The following is a 17,181-nucleotide window of genomic DNA, read 5'->3' on the forward strand; positions in this document are numbered from 1 at the left end:
CCTAGAGGGAGCGTCATCTAATGTCCGACCAACAGCACACGGGAAAATGATGTACACTTTTTGTATACTTTTCTGACTTTAAGCCCATGGTTTTGGAGGTGCTTGTTAAGTGCAATGGCCTAGCCTATCCTGAACAATACAGAAAAGAGCAACCAGGAAGAAAGCCACTTGTAAGAAACAAAAAATTCTAATGCTCAATATCTGAGCATCTTCCCACTCCTACTCTGAGTATACAACAAAAATGTATATATTTCAAAATTTCAAAACTACTTAAAAAAATTCTTACTGAAGGATATGTGTATAGATTTTAGAGAGAGAGGAAGAAGAGACAGGCAGAGAGAGAAACATCAACGTGAGAGAGGAACATTGACAGTTTGCCTCTCGTACATGCCCTGACCTGGAATTGAACCTGCAACCTAGGTATGTGTCCTAATGGGGGATCAGGCCTACAACCTTTTGGTGTACAGGATGACACTCCAACCAAGTCCCCTGACCCTAGCTAAAAACTACTTTTTGAAACTCAAAAATTGTTACAAGAAAAAATAGGTCAAAAGAGAAAGAATTCAGGGCCCAGGGAATCTCATGAGGGAAAGTAAGAAGTTAGTATGTGGAGTTGCAAGTCTGAAACCCCTCCCTGGTCATCTCGCACCCACATTCTCTCTCTTCCCTCCTAGAATGGAGGAAACGTCCCTCCTATGAAGGTCAGTCCCTCCAATAGGGCTTGGGGTCCCCTCACCTTCAAAAGGCCCTTGGCTTCTACGGTAGATCCCTTCCTACTAGAACCAACCCATCAACACGCAAAAATAACCTGGTTTTTCCCATCTAAATAATACCTGCCACTAACCTCATATGCCCCACGCAATTCAATTTCCCCAAAGTCTGTCTATATACATAGTTCTGCATTTCCTTTTCCTCTCAGACCTGCCCCCTGATCCTGGATTTAGTGCTACAAAAGCTATGAAAGGCTCCATTTGTAAAATGTTTTATGAAATTAAAGTTTGATTTTTTGGATAGCTATGTCTTCTTAACACAGTTGTACAAGTTATTCTGCAGACTGAAAACAACAAATCTGAAAAGTAATCTGGAGAGAGAAAGATATAAGCCACAGTGGTTAAAGGTCAGAGATGTTAGTTAACCTACCAGAGATGATTCTTCACTTAAAATGTTGTTAAAAGGTTTCAAATATAAGCTTTTGGGGTTATAGCATTAATCTAAAATTGTTGTAGCTAGACAAATAATGCAATACAATGTTTGAAAGCAAAGCTAATCTCCCAATCCCTCAATCCCACCCACCCAGAGGAACTCTATATTACGAACGCCAGGTACACCTTCTCCCGTCTTTCTCAATATTCCCTGTTCATCCACCCTCTGCCTTCACTGCTCATTGAAAGGGCTCCTGTCAAGATCACCAAGGAACACACTTTGTCAAATCCAAGAACTCCTCTTCCTTCTTTATTTGTCTAATTTGAATTTCCATTAACATGCAATAAGGAGACTAGAAGTGAACACTAAAATCATAATATTTATATATCATTAAAAAATAAATTTATGGGTCCCTATGGTCTCCCTTTCACACAGAGGGCATTTTTATTATTTAATAGGTTCCATAAGAGCCTACAGGTAGTCACCAGATACATGATGTAGAAACACATGGTATTTTTATTTTTTTAATTTAATCTTTATTGTATTTTTCCCCATTACTGTTGAGCCCCCTATACCGCCCTCCCTTCAGCAATCACCGCAGTTGTCTGTGTCCAGCCTCCTTTTTCCTTTTTGCTCAACCCCTCCACCCCTTTACCTCCCTACCCCACTTGCTGTCATCTCTTCCCCATCTACGAGTCTGTTCCCATTTTCCTTGTTAGTTCACTTTGTTCATTAGATTCCACACATGAGTGAAATGATATGGTATTTGTCTTTCTCTGACTGACTTGTTTCAATTAGCATAATATTCTCCAGATCTATCCATGCAGTCACAAAGAGTAAAATTTTTTTCCTTTTTTTAATGGCTGAGTAATATTCCCTTGTATAAATGTCGTATAGCTGTTTTATCCACTCATGTACTAATGGACTCTTGGACTGCTTCCATATCTTGGCGATTATATACGCTGCCATGAACATGGGGTGCTTATGTTTTTTCGAATTAGTGCTTTGGGTTCCTTCGGGTATATGTCCACAAGTGGGATAGCTGGGTAGAAAGGCAGATCCATTTTTAATTTTTTGACATATCTCCATACTGCTTTCCAGTGGCTGAACCAATCTGCATTCCCACCAACAGTGCATGATGATTTCCCTTTTTCCACATCCTCACCAGCACTTGTTTGTTGATTTATTGATGATAGCATTCTAACAGATGTGAGGTTGTATCTCCTTGTGGTTTTAACTTGCATTTCTCTGATGATTAGTGATGTCGAGCATCTTTTCCTATATCTATTGGCCACCTGTAGGTCCTCTTTGGAGAAGTATCTGTTCTTCTAAAAAGTGTCCTTTGCCCATTTTTTAAACTGGGTTGTTTGTTTTTTTTGGTGTTGAGTTTTGTAAGTACTTTATACATTTTGGACATTAACCCCTTATCAGATGTATTGGTGACATGTTCTCCCATTCTGTGGGTTGTCTTTTTATTTTGTTGACAATTTCCTCTGCTGTACAAAAACTTTGTAGTTTGGTGAAGTCCCATTTCTTTATTAATTTTCTTTTGTTTCCCTTGTGTAGGAAGATATATCCGATAAAAAAATTTCTAACAGCAATGTTCAAGATTTTGCTACCTCTGTTTTTTTCTAGAATTTTTATGGTTTTGGGCCTAACATTTAAGTCTGACCTATTTTGAATTTATTCTTGTGTTTGGTGTAACAAGGTGGTCTAGCTTCATTTTTCTGTAGATATCTGTCCAATCTTCCCAACACCATTTATTGAATAAGTTATTTTTAGCCCACTGTATGTGCTTGCCTCCTCTGTCAAAAATTAATTGACTATAATGGTGTGGGTTTATTTCTGGGCTCTCTATTCTGTCCCATTGATCTATGTGTCTGTTTTCATGCCACTACCATGCTGTTTTGATTACTATAGCCTTATAGTACATTTTGATATTAGTTAGCATGATTCCTCCAACTTTGCTCTTCTTTCTCAGGGTTGCTGTTGCTATGTGGGGCCTTTTGGGGTTCCATATAAATTTTTGAAATATTCTAGTTTTGTGAAATATCTCATTAGAATCTTGATAGGAATTGCACGTATCTACAGATCACTTTGGGTAGTATGGTCATTTTAATGATGTTAATTCTTCCTATCCGTTAACACAGTATGTGCTTCCACTTATTGTGCCTTCTTCAACTTTCTTTTTTCACTGTCTTATAATTTTCTGGGTACAGAGCTTTTATATCCTTGATTAGGATATAAACATTCCTAGGTATTTTATTCTTTTTTGAAGCAATAGTGAATAGGATTGTTTCCTTAATTTCTCTGTTAGTTCATTATTGGCATATAAAAATGCAACTGATTTCTGGATATTAATTTTGTATTGTGCTACTTTGCTAAATTCATTTATCAGTTCTAGTAGTTTCTTGGTGGAATCTTTGGGGTTCTCTATGTACAGTATCATGTCATCCACAAAAAATGAGTTTTACTTCTGCCTTTCCAATTTGGATGCCTTTTAGCTCTTCTTGTCTAAAAGCTGTGGCTAGGACTTCCAGTACTATGATGAATAAAAGAGGTGAAAGCAGACATTGTTGTCTTGTTCCCTATCTTAAGGGGAATGAATGCTTGTAGTTTTTGCCGACTGAGTATGATGATGGCAGTGGATTTGTCATATAAGGCCTTTATTATGTTTAGGTGTGTTCCCTCTAATTCCACTTTGCTGAGCATTTTATCATAAATGGGTGCTGGATTTTATCAAATGCTTTTTCTTCATCTACTGATATGATCATGTAGTTTTTATCCTTCATTTTATTCATGTGGTAAATCTCATTTATTGATTTCTGAATGTTGTATCAACCTTGAATTCCCCAAATAAATTCCACTTGATCATGGTGTATGATTTTTGATGCATTATTGTATTTGGTTGTACTATTTTGCTGAGGACTTTAACATCTATGTTCATCAGGGATCAATATCCTGATCCCTATGAACATCAGGGATATTGATCCCTGATGAATGGCTTATATTTTCTTTCTTTGTAGCATCTTCATCTGGTTTTGGAATTGTGATAATGCTGGCTTCGTAAAATGAGTTTGGGGGCCTTCCCTCCTTTTTAATGTTAAGGAATAGTTTGAGAAGGAGAGATGTTAGCTCTTGGAATGTTTGGAAAAATTCACCTGTGAAGCCATCTGGTTCAAGGCCTTTGTTGGGAGTTTTTTGATTACTGCTTCAATCTCACTAGGTGCAGTCCATTTATTCGTATTCTGATTCTTATTGATTTATTTTTGGAAGATTGTATGTTTCTAGGAATTTATCCATTTCGTCCAGGTTGTTCAGTTTGTTGGCATAGAGTTGTTCATAATATTTCCTTATAATCCTTAGAATTTCTTTGGTGTCAGTTTTTATTTTTCCTTCTTTTCTGATTTTATTTATTTGGGTCCTTTCTCTCTCTTTTTTTTTTTTTTTGATGAGTCTGGTTAAACATTTGTCATTCTTGTTTATCTTTTCAAAGAACCAGTTTTTGGCTTCATTGACCTTTTAGATCATTTTTTAAAGACTGTATTTCATTTATTTCTGCTCTGATTTTTATTATTCCCTTTCTTCTACTCACTTTGAGCCCTGTTTGTTGTTGCTTTTCAAGATCCTTTCAGTAGGAAGTTAGGTTGTTTATTTGAGCTTTTTCTTGTTTTTTTGAGGTAGGCCTGTAATGCTATGAATTTCACTCTTAGGGTCGCTTTCCCAGTATCCCACAGATTTTGGGTTGTTGTGTCCTCATTTTAATTTGTTTCAAGTTTTTTTTTACTTTTTATTTCTTCCTGATCTTGTTTCTGACCCATTCATTGTTAAATAACATGTCAGTAAATTTCCATATCTTTGTGTGTTTTGCAGTGTTCTTCTTGTCATTGATTTCTAGTTTAATAGCATTGTGGTCAGAGACTATGCTTGATATGACTTCAATCTTCTTCAATTTATTGAGACTTGTTTTGTGTCCCAACATGTGATCTATCCTAGAAAATGTTCCATGTGCACCTGAAAAGCATGTATATTATGCTGCTTTGGGGTGAAATGTTCTGAAGATATCAATTAAATCCATTTGATCTAGTGTGCAGTTTAAGGCCGCTGTCTCCTTGTTGATTTTCTGCCTGGAAGATCTATCCATTGCAGTCAATGGGGTGTAAAAATCCCTCACTATGACTGTATTTCTGTTGATCTCTCCCTTTATGTTATCGAGATCTGCTTTACATATTTAGGTGCTCCTATATTATGTGCGTAAATGTTTACTAGGGTTATATCCTCTTGCTGGGTTGTTCCCTTTAACATTATGTAGTGTCCTTCTTTGTCTCTTACTATATATAGCCTTGGTTTTAAAGTCTACTTCATTGGATATAAGTACTGCTACTTCAGCTTTTTTTTTTTTTTCCCTTTTCCACTTGCATGAAATATCTTTTTCAGTAAAGAAATATCTTTACTTTTAGTCTGTATCTTTTGATCTGAGATGGCTCTCTTGGAGGCAGCATATATATATATGGGTCTTGTTTTCTTATCCATTTAGCTATCTTATATCTTTTGCTTGCAACATTTAAGCCATTTACACTTAAAGTAATTATTGATAGGTATGTATATAGTGTCATTTTATTGTTAAATTGTTTCCCTCTGCTTTTTTTTTTTTCCCTTTTTCTTCTTAAAGCATGCTTTTTAACATTTGATTTGTTATAGTACTAATTTGGTGTTAACAAACTCCTTTAGTTTTTTCTTGTCTGGGAAGCTCCTTATTTATCCTTCAATTTTAAATGATAGCCTTGCTGGTTATTGTGGCCTTGGTTGTAGGTCATTGCTTTTCATCACCTTGAACATTTCACGCCACTCCCTTCTGGCCTGAAATGTTTCTGTTGAGCAATCAGATGACAGTGTAATTGGTGTTGTCTTATAGGTAACTACCTGCTTTTCTCTTGCGGCTTTTAGGATTCTTTCCCTGTCTTTAAGCTTTGTCATTTTAATTATGGACATGTCTTTGTGTAGGCCTCTTTTTAGGTCCAACTTGTTTGGGACCCTCTGAGCTTCCTGGACTTGTGTGTCTTTTTCCTTTACCAAAGTAAGGTAGTTTTTGGTTATTATTTCTTCAAATAGTTCTTAATCCCTTGCTCGTTCTTCTTCTGGTATTCCCATTATGCGGATGTTGTTCCACTTCATGTTGTCCAAGATGTTCTTATGTTCTCCTCATTTAAAAAAAAATTCTTTTTATCTTTTTGCTGCTCTGCCTGGGTGTTTTTTTCTACCTTGTCTCACAAATCACTGATACGATCATCTGCTTCATCTAACCTACTGTTTATTCCTTCCAGTGTATCTTTTATTCCAGATATTGCATTGTTTATTTCTGACTGGTCCTTTTTTATGGTTTCTATATCTTTTTTTCACTCTTATAATCATTACTGTAAACTCTCTGTTAAATTGCTTGCCTCCATTTCATCTAGTTCTTCTTCTGGAGAGCTCTCTTGTTCTTTCATTTGGGGTCTGTTTCTTTGTCTTCCCATTTTGGACGCTTCTTTATTTTCCCCCTTAGTTGTTAAACTAATCAATGATATAGCTTCAAGCTGTAATCAGCAGCACAGCTTAAGCACCATAGGGTGAAGCAGAGTAATATCTGTGGGAGGGGCTATTGCTTCCCCTCAGGCTGATGCCACTTGGAGAGGAGTGCTCTGCCTGAAAAAGATGGCTTCTGCAGGATGGGGAATGACTCAGGGATCCTGGCAGCTGTTCCTCCAGTTCTCTCCCCAGAGCCACCAACCCCAGGCTCTCCTCAAGTGCCTCTAGTCCACTCTGCCCTCCCTCTGCCAAAGCCCACGGTAAGCAGTGGCAAATGAAATTTTGTGCTTTGGCCCTTAAAGAGGCTCTCTGCAGCTCCAATGGTCTCTCCCTATCAGACAGAAACCCTGCAGCTTTTCACAGCTGGATGTTATCTGGGTTCATTTCAGGCTCTGGTGGTATAGGGTGGGGAGCCCAGCTTGATGTTTAGACCCCGCACTTCTCAGGGGGAACACCCCACCACTGAAATACTCCTTTGGTACTTTAGTTACCACCTGTGGTGGCCCAGCCAGCCCTCTTGCGTCTCCTCTGCACTCCCTACCAGTCTGGTTGTGGTGAAGTGGTTTCTTCTGTCTGTCTTTGGTTATAAGGTTTTTCTCTAGCTAGTGTTCAGTTGCTTATTCAGGATGATTTCTCTACAATTTAGTTGTAATTCCAGATTGGTTCTGGGAAGAGGTTAGTGTAGGTTTCACTTACTCCTCCGCCATCTTAGATCTCCAACACATACTTTTAGATGTAAGGAATCTTAAGGGTTTAGAGGCCTTTTAGTCTCATTTGTTTATTTTAGAGGTTAAAAAACCCCATACCAAAAAACCAACTGAGTTGTAAAGAGTGCACATAACTTATCCTGGTAACAAAATATGCATGATTAGCACAGATCTGGAGTTCTACATTGTTTTGGCTCAATTATTAACAGTGTGGCCTTTGTTAAGACACATTGATTGAGTTTTAATTTCCTCATCTGTAAAATGAGAGAGCTCAGATAGATGAACCCCAATGTAATTGGAAGGCATATGACCTTGTCCAGAGCCCAAAACCATATTGGCAAAAAAAAAAAAAAGTATACTGAAGAAAAAGCATGAGAGGCAGATATGAAATTAGGGACCTGCACATCTCCTGAAAGGCTCATTCATGCCATACTTTCATTCCAAAGATCAGGCCCCTCAAGGATGGCCCGTGTCCATATCCTTTGCAGGTATGTACAGGAGGGTGGTTTAGAGTTGGCTATCCCAGGCAAGAGTACTCTAGCACAGAATGAAACATCTGAAGAGCCAGCTGGACACTACCTTACCTAGCTTCCTCATAATGTCAGAGATAACACTTCAAGGTTCATCTTGTGTTTAATGCTCAAAATAGTCCCCTATACTCACATCATACTTCTGCTAAAGTCTAGACAAGAGTTGATTCAGGAACTGATTAAATTTAAAGCAGCCTTCTAACTGTAAGCATAGTGTCCTTCAAAAAGTTCTTTTTGAAAATCTTCCCCCATTCACTCTTCACTAACATGTCTTGAAGATTTCTGAGAACACAGTGTTATAGAAAACATTGTCACTAGTCCAACAGGTCACCAAGGATGTGGATGAGTCAATATTTAAAAACTAGGTGCCATGTGCTCAGCACAGAGTTAATGAGTATCAAAACACTAATCAATGTTCTGAGAACATGTTCTCTGAATGGAAAAGCCTGTATGCTAGCAATGACAAATTAGTTATCACCAAGGTTAGAAAATTCTACATTAAGGAAAAAAATCTCCACTCCTCCTACCCTGAGGCATCTTTGTAAACCCAAAGAATCATCTAATTTTAACACTTCTGTTCATCTACACAGCAAACCACCTTTGGGAAGATCTTGATGTTTCAAAGGTATTATTTTTGTACTATATTGATTTAAGTTTGTCTTTGCTTCATTAAATTGGCTCTTCCTTCTAAAAAACTGTCTTTTATGAAATGTGGAAAACTGCTGTTAATGGAGTTTACTCACAGTATAATCGGCTCACTGTTCTTTTTCATATCTTTAAGTTTTATTTCATTTTGGGAGGAGAAAAGCCAATCTCTCAGCTGGATGAACAAAAATGAGATACTGAGAAACCATAAAGCTGCATTTTTTCTACATTACATTTCTTTGTCATGTCACATTCAGTCACAGCTCAAACACTATTCCATCTGCAGAAGATAACTGCCAAGGTCAATCCTGTTGCACAGGATACTGAGGGCACAATTCCTTTCTTCTTGAGTTTACTGTGAAATTGTGAACTTACACTGCCACAAAAGGCAGAACCAGTCTCTGAATGAAGGGTGGTAAAAAAAAAAAAAAAAAAATCATTCAGCTGTCTTGGTGGGGAAGGAGGAGCTTTGAAAGCATCCAGGGCAGCTTCCACCTCTGCTGTGAATATTTCGTTCTGGGCCCGTCAGCAGGGCCTCCCACACTGCAGTGTGGACTGAAGCCCGCGCCTCTCCCTCCATCTCTGTGGTAACACCCTTGGGTGCCTGACCTTTCGGATCTCTATGTCGCAACTTTCCAGTCTGACTACAAATTTCCAAAATTACCTTAGATAAATTAATATAAATTGTGTCTGAAATTTTTCTATATTCAAACCCTACCACCCAGCATTGAATGCCATGTCATAAATACTCGCTGATGTTCTAAATTTAACTAACATTTCCCTATTACTTCACTTTTGTTTAAAATAAAACATATTACTGATTATAAATGTAGACAGATTTTTCAGGTAAGTCACTTATTACCAAACCTGTTTAATAAAAGTGATATCTAATGTTCAGCATTTCAACCTCTTTTTGAAGACATGGACGCAGACATTCTAATTAAAGTTATGTGGCCATGTCATTCACAATAAAAGAAAGAAAAAGAAAAGATTAGTCAATTGCAGATTTGATAAACCTGTCTAAAACTAAATTCCTAATGTACCTCAGACTGGAAGAAAAATGAACAGTGTTCCAGGATCTGATTTTCACAATTATATTTCTGATACAGATTAATTTTATACCCACAGCTGTAGTCAGAAATGGATAAAGGCTATATAGAGAGCAGCTCTGTGTATCTGTGAGCAAAATATGATACCATATCCTCCCCCCACCTCCTTGCAAGACACTTTGGGCCCTGAGTGAGTGCAGATCACACAAAGAACAGCCCTCTGTGGCTTACGTAGCTGCATGTTTCTTCAGCCCCTCCCTTCCTCTTTCTTTGGCTTGGTCTATCTCACCAGCTACACCACCTGGTAGATGTGCATGGTCATGACCACCACGAACTGCACTGGCCAGCCATGCAGGGTAATCTGTGGCTGCAGAGTTTGCTTCCAAATAACAACGGTGCCTCACACACTGTAAAAAGGAGTGGCAAACAGCCCAGGGATCATCTTTTTAAATTACACATGGAATGAATATGAACGCCAGGGTCACGTGGAATCAAAAGCGGCATTACCCTAAAGTGACTGAAAGCAAAAATAGAATATCTATTTTCTAAAATGCTGTGGTTTCTGGTACACACCGTCAGGATGCTTTCCCTTCATGAACAATCGCTTACAGAGCCACTTTTACAGTGGTCGGTCACTGTCGGCAACACCACTGAGGGCCGAATCGAAGTGGAAGAACATCCGTTACATTCACGTTTCAGGTCCGAGTTCTGCTGCACACACTTGAATCTCAGCCACTGCAAAATGGGTGTTAAGTGAAACAGGTCTATGGTGCTGTGCTCTTCAAAGGCACCTCTATACATGAGAGAATTCTATTTTAATGACTCAGTGCAATATATGATGTGTATAATCAATATGTACAAATTCTTCCACTGGCATTCTACAGAGGCTCTCCTCTGCCCACAGGCACAGCTCCATTTTCTAAAACACGGAAATGAGGAGCAGGGCATTAGATCAGTAAACCAATGTGTTCTGTCCAGTTACCATCTCTTTAAATATTCACCATGAATCTTTTTTCCTCTACTGCCACAGTACAAATGAAAAGCTGTAAGTATTTGCGCAGCTCAAAGTCAGGGGACTTTTCCCTGGGAAGTAGGGAGTCAGGCAGAGGAGTTCCGTGAGTCTTCTGATGACGCAGGCAATGGGCATCCCCCAAGCACGTTTCCTCCCCAGTTTAACCTGCAAATTTCAGGCTGCTGTTATATACTCAGCTGAGAAATTTCCACTCCACACAAGCATGTGCTTGGCTGTAGAGTTTTATCTTTGCACTTACAACAGAAAACAATACATGTTAGCTGAAAACTACTTTGTGTTTTCACCAGTAGTGAACTAGATAAAACTACTAGTATTATCAGAACAGAAGCCTCCAGATATCTGTTGGGAGGAGCAATTCCACCCATCCTCACTGAGAAGAGTTACTTCTCTGCCTCCCTGCCAGCTGTCATTATTCCAGGTCCCCTTCTTCGCCAAACTGCAAAGGTCATTGTACACCCGGGCAGTGCTTGTTTTGGGAAGATGGAAAAGAGAATTTCGTTTGTTTTTAAATACAGACCTGAGGGGCTGTGTAATAGAGAGGAGGAGGAGAAGACAGAGGGGTCTCCTGTAGGCCACTCGGCCCAATTCTAGGGAGCCAAGGCTGCACCCTTGAGGGCAGAGGAGGGGATGGTCCCTGTGCCTGGGCATCCTGGACATCACTGTTAGGAGAGGCAGTGGTGTGCACACACACACCTCCGATCCTGGGGCTGGCCAGGCAAGGGCCAGAAGGCGGCTTTGTGAGGGACGAACGTTACCGTTGATGGGGGCAAATTTTGCACAGATGGAGAAAAAGGAAAATGGCAAAGAATGAAAGCCTAAAAGTGACTTTAACAGTCTGATATAGACTAGGCTGAATTAATGAACCACGTGAGTACCGGACAGGGGCTACTGGCCCCCACAGGCTCTCTCTCCAGGCAATGGCTCACTCTGAAAATGAAAGAAGGAACAAGCCAAAACAGATAGGCAAGACTAAAAGTCTGTTATATTTATTGCCAATTCTGATAGAAAAACATTCATTATATTCTATTTGACATACACTTAATATACATCATCTCATACAATCCTACAAAATAGATACTATCTATTTTACAGCTGAAAAAATTGTGGCGAAAAGGTTAAATGTTTCGCCCAATGTCACCCAACAAGGTTGTGCGGATTTCAGGCCTGACAGAGCTTCATGACAAAGGCCCTATGCATCTACTGAGAACACTTTGATTTTATAAATACTGTTTATACAACTAGGGTCAACACACTTTTTCTTAGGAGGCTAGACACTAAGTAATCTAGGCTTTGTGGGCCATGCAGTCTCTGTTACACCCACCCAGTTAAAGTGCTAAAGCAGCCATAGGTACTCCATAAACAGATGGACGTAGATGTTCTCCAATAAAACTGGAGGCCAGTCTGCCAATTCCCAAAACAGGTCGGGGGGCTGGCAAGCTGCAGAGCTGGGCCAGATCTAGCCCACCATCGGTTTTTGTAAACAAAGCTTTATTTTTTTATGACTGAGATCTAGTTCACCGTCTAGACGACTTCTAGACCATGAATAATAATTCACCAAACTAAAATCATGGCCCAGTTTCACAGAAACATTCTTGGGAGCATCCAGTGCTCTTTGCTCTAACCTTCCTTCCTCCCTAGGTTCCCAATATTTGAAAGCACCCAGAAAGTGGTCTGTGCGTCCAGTCCTCCAGGTGAGAGTTCTGCTAAATGCCTGGTGCCCTGTAGGTTGCCTCTCACTGCAAAGGTGCAGAGACATTCTGTGTCATCGATCAAAAACTGATTAAATTTCTGGGAAACTCAGTACCTCTGGGGAGCTGGAGAGATAAAAACGGAGATTCTTAACCTAAAAGGATGGTGACCAGAGACTGAGTTTGTGGTGCCAAGACGATTAATTGGTTCATTCATTCATTCATTCCAATATTTTATGGAGTGCGCACTCTGTGCCAGGCAGAAATACACATGAACTTTAGACTGACCCACAGCACTTGAGTAAATACAGTATATAGAGAAAATCTATGTGGTTATTTATGACACCGCAAGACTTGAGCTGGAACACAACCCTCTTTCAAGCAAATGGATTAACATAGACAAGCTGTGTTGCTTTGACAGCTACTGAAGTTAAGATCCCCCAGACAAGGAGCTCTAGCTTCTTGTCAGAGTTGCAGCCATGGGAAAACTTGTAAGCCCTGGGAGGGCAGGAACTGTGCCTGGCTCAATGCCCAGAAACACAGGAGCTCCAAACACATCTGTCATCCATATTACTGTGGATTACCTCCACAGCTTCCGACGGGCTGGGGTGTGAATGGCCCAGAATAAAAGTCAGCTTTTCTAACTCACATTATCAAGAGCAAATGCTCCTCCGTACCTGGACTGTCTGGTAATCAGAAGCATCGATTCCTTTCACAGTCACCTCTCGGAAGACTCTTGGCTCCAGTTCCTCTTTGGTAAGATCACAGTGATAAATGATGCCTAGAAGGGAGCGGAAGTCTTAGTTTAGTCCACAAACCCACTGGATACAAGGGGGGCAAGGATTACCAACCACAATCAGATGCTATAAGGAGCAAGAGAAGAGCACGGGGGAGTATGAGAAGAGGTAAAGATCCTAACTGTGGAATCTTAACAGGCCTTCTCTACTCGATGTCACTTAGAAGTTCAGGTCAAACAAACAAACAAACAAACAAATGTGGGAAACTTCAAGCAGAGCCATTTTATCTGAGAGTCAATTAAGAGAGAAAACTCAAATGATTTGCCCCAAATCAACAGCCAGTCGGGGGTCTCTTGACGGCAATCTGGAGCTCTTGCTACCTACCCAACAGCCACTCATTCATGGACACACAGGTGGACAGCATTCAGGGACCAAAGATGATTGGGGAGACATTTCTTAAGTGCTTTTTAAAAAAAATCCTCACCCGAGGATATGTTTATTGATTTTATGGAGAGAGAGAGAGGGACAGAAAAAAAGATAGAGAGAGAGAGAACCATTGATTGGTTGCCTCCCATACATACCCCGACCAAGGATCAAACCCACAACCTAGGTACATGCCCTGACCCAACCTTTTGGTGTATGGAATGGTGTTCCAACCAACTGAGCCACTGGGTCAGGGCATGGTATTGTTTTTTAAATTTTGATTATGCCTGTAATTGTGCACAACAGAAATTGATAAATGTGTAGCAAGATTTCCAGCTTATTTAACCACTAATTAAAACTCTACTTTCTGAATTTAATGCTACTACACTTCAACATTTAAGAACTAAATCCAAGAAACAATAAGATGAGTCCTACTGTATGAAAACAACACTGTTGTGGTTGATGAAACAGAAAAAGAATTAGTCATCCAGAATGTGCAAACAGTCCCGCCACATAATACTCTAAACAGATGCTGCCAAGTACATGAAAAATCGATGAAGTGATTCCCACACTTGCTGGAAAACCAGAAGTCACAGGTGTCCCACAGGACACATTCTACTTGATGGATCTTGTATTAAAATGGTGGCTTGCTTTTTTCCTTTAATTCCTCTGTGAATGTTCTTCACTAACAGCTGAGAAACAACACTCTGCCCCCACTGGCGAAGAGTAGCATATTTAGATTCCTTAACAGCATGACTGCTAATCCCCATGGATGTTATTTTAATTGTCACACTAGCAAATTGTTTTAAGGTACTATAATGGGGGGTATGATTAACATTGACAGTATGGGGATATGTCACAGGACTGAAGTATTGGCTTTCTTCATTGAAGCTACACTTAAAGTATAACTTAAGTACTTTCAAACTATACTCTGGGCATACGGTGAATTTTTGCGGATGAATGTAATCTTGAAGCCAAAGGCCTTCTTCAGATATACGTGAATTTTGGAAAAGCTCCTTGATCAGTACCTGCCGCCCTTCTACAAAATTTGAAAAACGTGAATCTTTGAAGGAAAAAAACCCCAACCAACCAAACAATTACAAATAGAGACGAGAGACCGAGCAGGTGCCGTCTAAGCACCTGTCTCTCCCTGACACCACTGCTGCCTCTAGAACAGTGACTGACACAGGGCCTGGGAGCCAGGACTCCCAGCTCGGACTGTTCCCGGGTCAGCGAGCTTAGTCAGACAAGTCACCAAAGTCCCAGAATGCAAATTCTCTAGTGAAAGACAATGAATAGGATACACACTCTAAATGCCTGTTAATCTAGAAAAAACTGAGACATCAAATCCTCTAAGTAGAGTGAAGTACATATACCACAGGGGCTGCTTGCTGCCTGACCTCTACTCTTCTGTCTTCTTGGAGGAGGCTGGGTTAACCCTGAAGGTAGCAGTGTTTAATATATTTGATCAATACTTTCTATTTACAGATCCATCTGGGTTAGCCTGGGTTAGCCCGGGTGAGCCATTCACACATTCACATTGTAATGTGAATCCTTATAATGTAATGGTGCTTGGTGCCCTGATTTGGCTCCTTAAGTACCAAGGAAGGTGCAATTTGGAGAAAACATCCTAGAATCATGAACCAGGGAGGACCCGTTAGGTGATCTCTGGGAAATCAATTTCAAAACTTAAGGATGAAAGAGAGAATTGGATTACAGAAGTCCCTCAAGGTGTCTAGACTTGAGGAAATAGGTCTCTGATAAAAACAAGCGCTTTAGTAAGGTTATTCTAGCAATCGGAAAGAGTTAGGGACAATCGGCTGGGATGTTCCTGCTATAATCCACAATAAATGCAAGGAGCTAAAATAATGGGAGTTAGGAGGAAGGGGTAACTCTATGAGGAACTGTGAAAGAAGAATCAGAGGGATGTGAAAAACTGGATATGTAAGGAAAAGGCAAAAGAACTTTGCAAAGGATGACCCATGTAGATACTATTTTATCTGATTCTAGGTTGAATTGTAAGGTTTTTAAAAGAAAAAAAAACCCCAAAAACTAAAATAAGTCTCTTAAAAATTTTTGTGCTCCTTGATATTTACCAAAAGGAGTCAAAAATTTATTTGTGTCCCCACAAAAACCTGCTCATGGATGTTTACAGCATCTTTATTCATGATATTGCCAAAACTCAGAAGCCACTGCAATGTCCTTTAGGTGAAAATGTAAATAAACTGTGCTACATCGAGACAATGGAATATTATTCAATGCTGAAAAGAAATAGGTTATCAAGTGATGAAAGGGACATGAAGTAACTTTAAATGTGTATTATTAAGTGAAAGAAGCCAATTTTAAAAGACTACATACCATGCGATTTCAACTATATGACGTTTTGGGAAACGAAAACATATGGAGAAAATACAAAAAAAAAAAAAATCAGTGGTTGCCAGGGGTTGGGAGAGGGGGGAGGGGTGAAAAAGCAGCGTACAGAGTTTTTAGGGCACTGAAAATATTCTGTAGGATACTATTATGATGGATACATGGCAGTATACATCTATCCAAACCCCTAGAAAGTGTTATCACCATGAATGAATCCTAAGGTAAATTATGGACTTTGGGTGACACTCATGTGTCAGTGTTGGTTGACTGCAACAACCCTGTAAGGGGGTAATGTTGATAGTGCAGGAGGTTATGCACGTGTGGCAGCAGGGGTTATATGAGAAACCTCTCTACCTTGCCTTTAATTTTGCTGGGAACCTAAATCTGCTCTAAAAAAAAGTCTTAAAAATGTTTTTTTGCCTTTTTCAGACAGTCTGGGAAGATTAATTTATCATCACTGTTTCCCAGAGCCATGTGCCTGGGGCTGCTGTACTGGATTATCAACGTGCAAGTCTGCCTGGAGCTAACCTTAGACAACCCTGCGAGGTTTCCTGAGTACAGAATTAATCGGCTCAGCCACTAAGTGGTTTGAGCCACAGGGAATAGGAGCATTGTGCTTCAAACTGCCCTGGCTGCCTGTTTTCTCCCATGTGTGACTCCAGGTACAAAAGTCCTAAGTGGCTTGGTCCAGGGCACATCTTAATCATGTACTCTATGGGGACAAAAGTCAGCTGTGGCATGAAACTGCCAGATGTATCACATGTCCATAGCAGCTGGAGCTGCAGTTATTTTTGGCCCTGCAACTTTCCTTATAATTCAGTATCTCTGCTGTTTACTGCAGTAGCACATTGCTAACCTTTAGAGACTAGGGCAAGCCAGCCTTTAAGGGAATATGCAGGAGTATGGATATGTATACACACACGCTGACAATTCTTGCTTTCAAGAGATCTAGTTTAATTATAATTATCTGATGACCATTTTTACATTTGGACCAAAAGGCCGGAGTCTAGAAGTCCTGTTCTCTAGTTTTAGATATCAAATCACATCAAAGAGAGAAAAAACAAAGATGGTGGCCAACTGAAGAAGAACAAAGGAAGGGAAAGAACAAAGCATTACGGTAACAAGTTAAAGCTTGTTCAGAAGCAGCCGGGCGGTACAGAACTAAGAACACACTTCTCTTTTCAAACTTCATGGCCACAGTCGCGGGTAACATTTCATTGCTTGGCACACAACCTGCCACTTTACACTGGGACAATGAGTCCTTTCTTGCCCAGGTAATGATGAGCTT

General features: G+C 39.9%; 1 protein-coding gene across 1 annotated transcript in view; it reads right to left on the reverse strand.

Annotated features, from left to right (window-relative positions):
* Window positions 1-17,181, reverse strand: part of PREP (prolyl endopeptidase) — a 106,065-nt gene that overhangs the window by 25,928 nt on the left and 62,956 nt on the right. The window contains exon 10 of the mRNA XM_054569774.1: window positions 13,041-13,144. Coding sequence (XP_054425749.1) covers window positions 13,041-13,144 — 104 coding nt within the window. The remainder of the gene's footprint in view (window positions 1-13,040; window positions 13,145-17,181) is intronic.

This window comes from Pteronotus mesoamericanus, unplaced genomic scaffold (assembly GCF_021234165.1).
Source record: "Pteronotus mesoamericanus isolate MK-2021 breed Mesoamerican mustached bat unplaced genomic scaffold, CSHL_Meso_final contig_20, whole genome shotgun sequence".
Classification (NCBI taxonomy): Eukaryota; Metazoa; Chordata; class Mammalia; order Chiroptera; family Mormoopidae; genus Pteronotus; species Pteronotus mesoamericanus.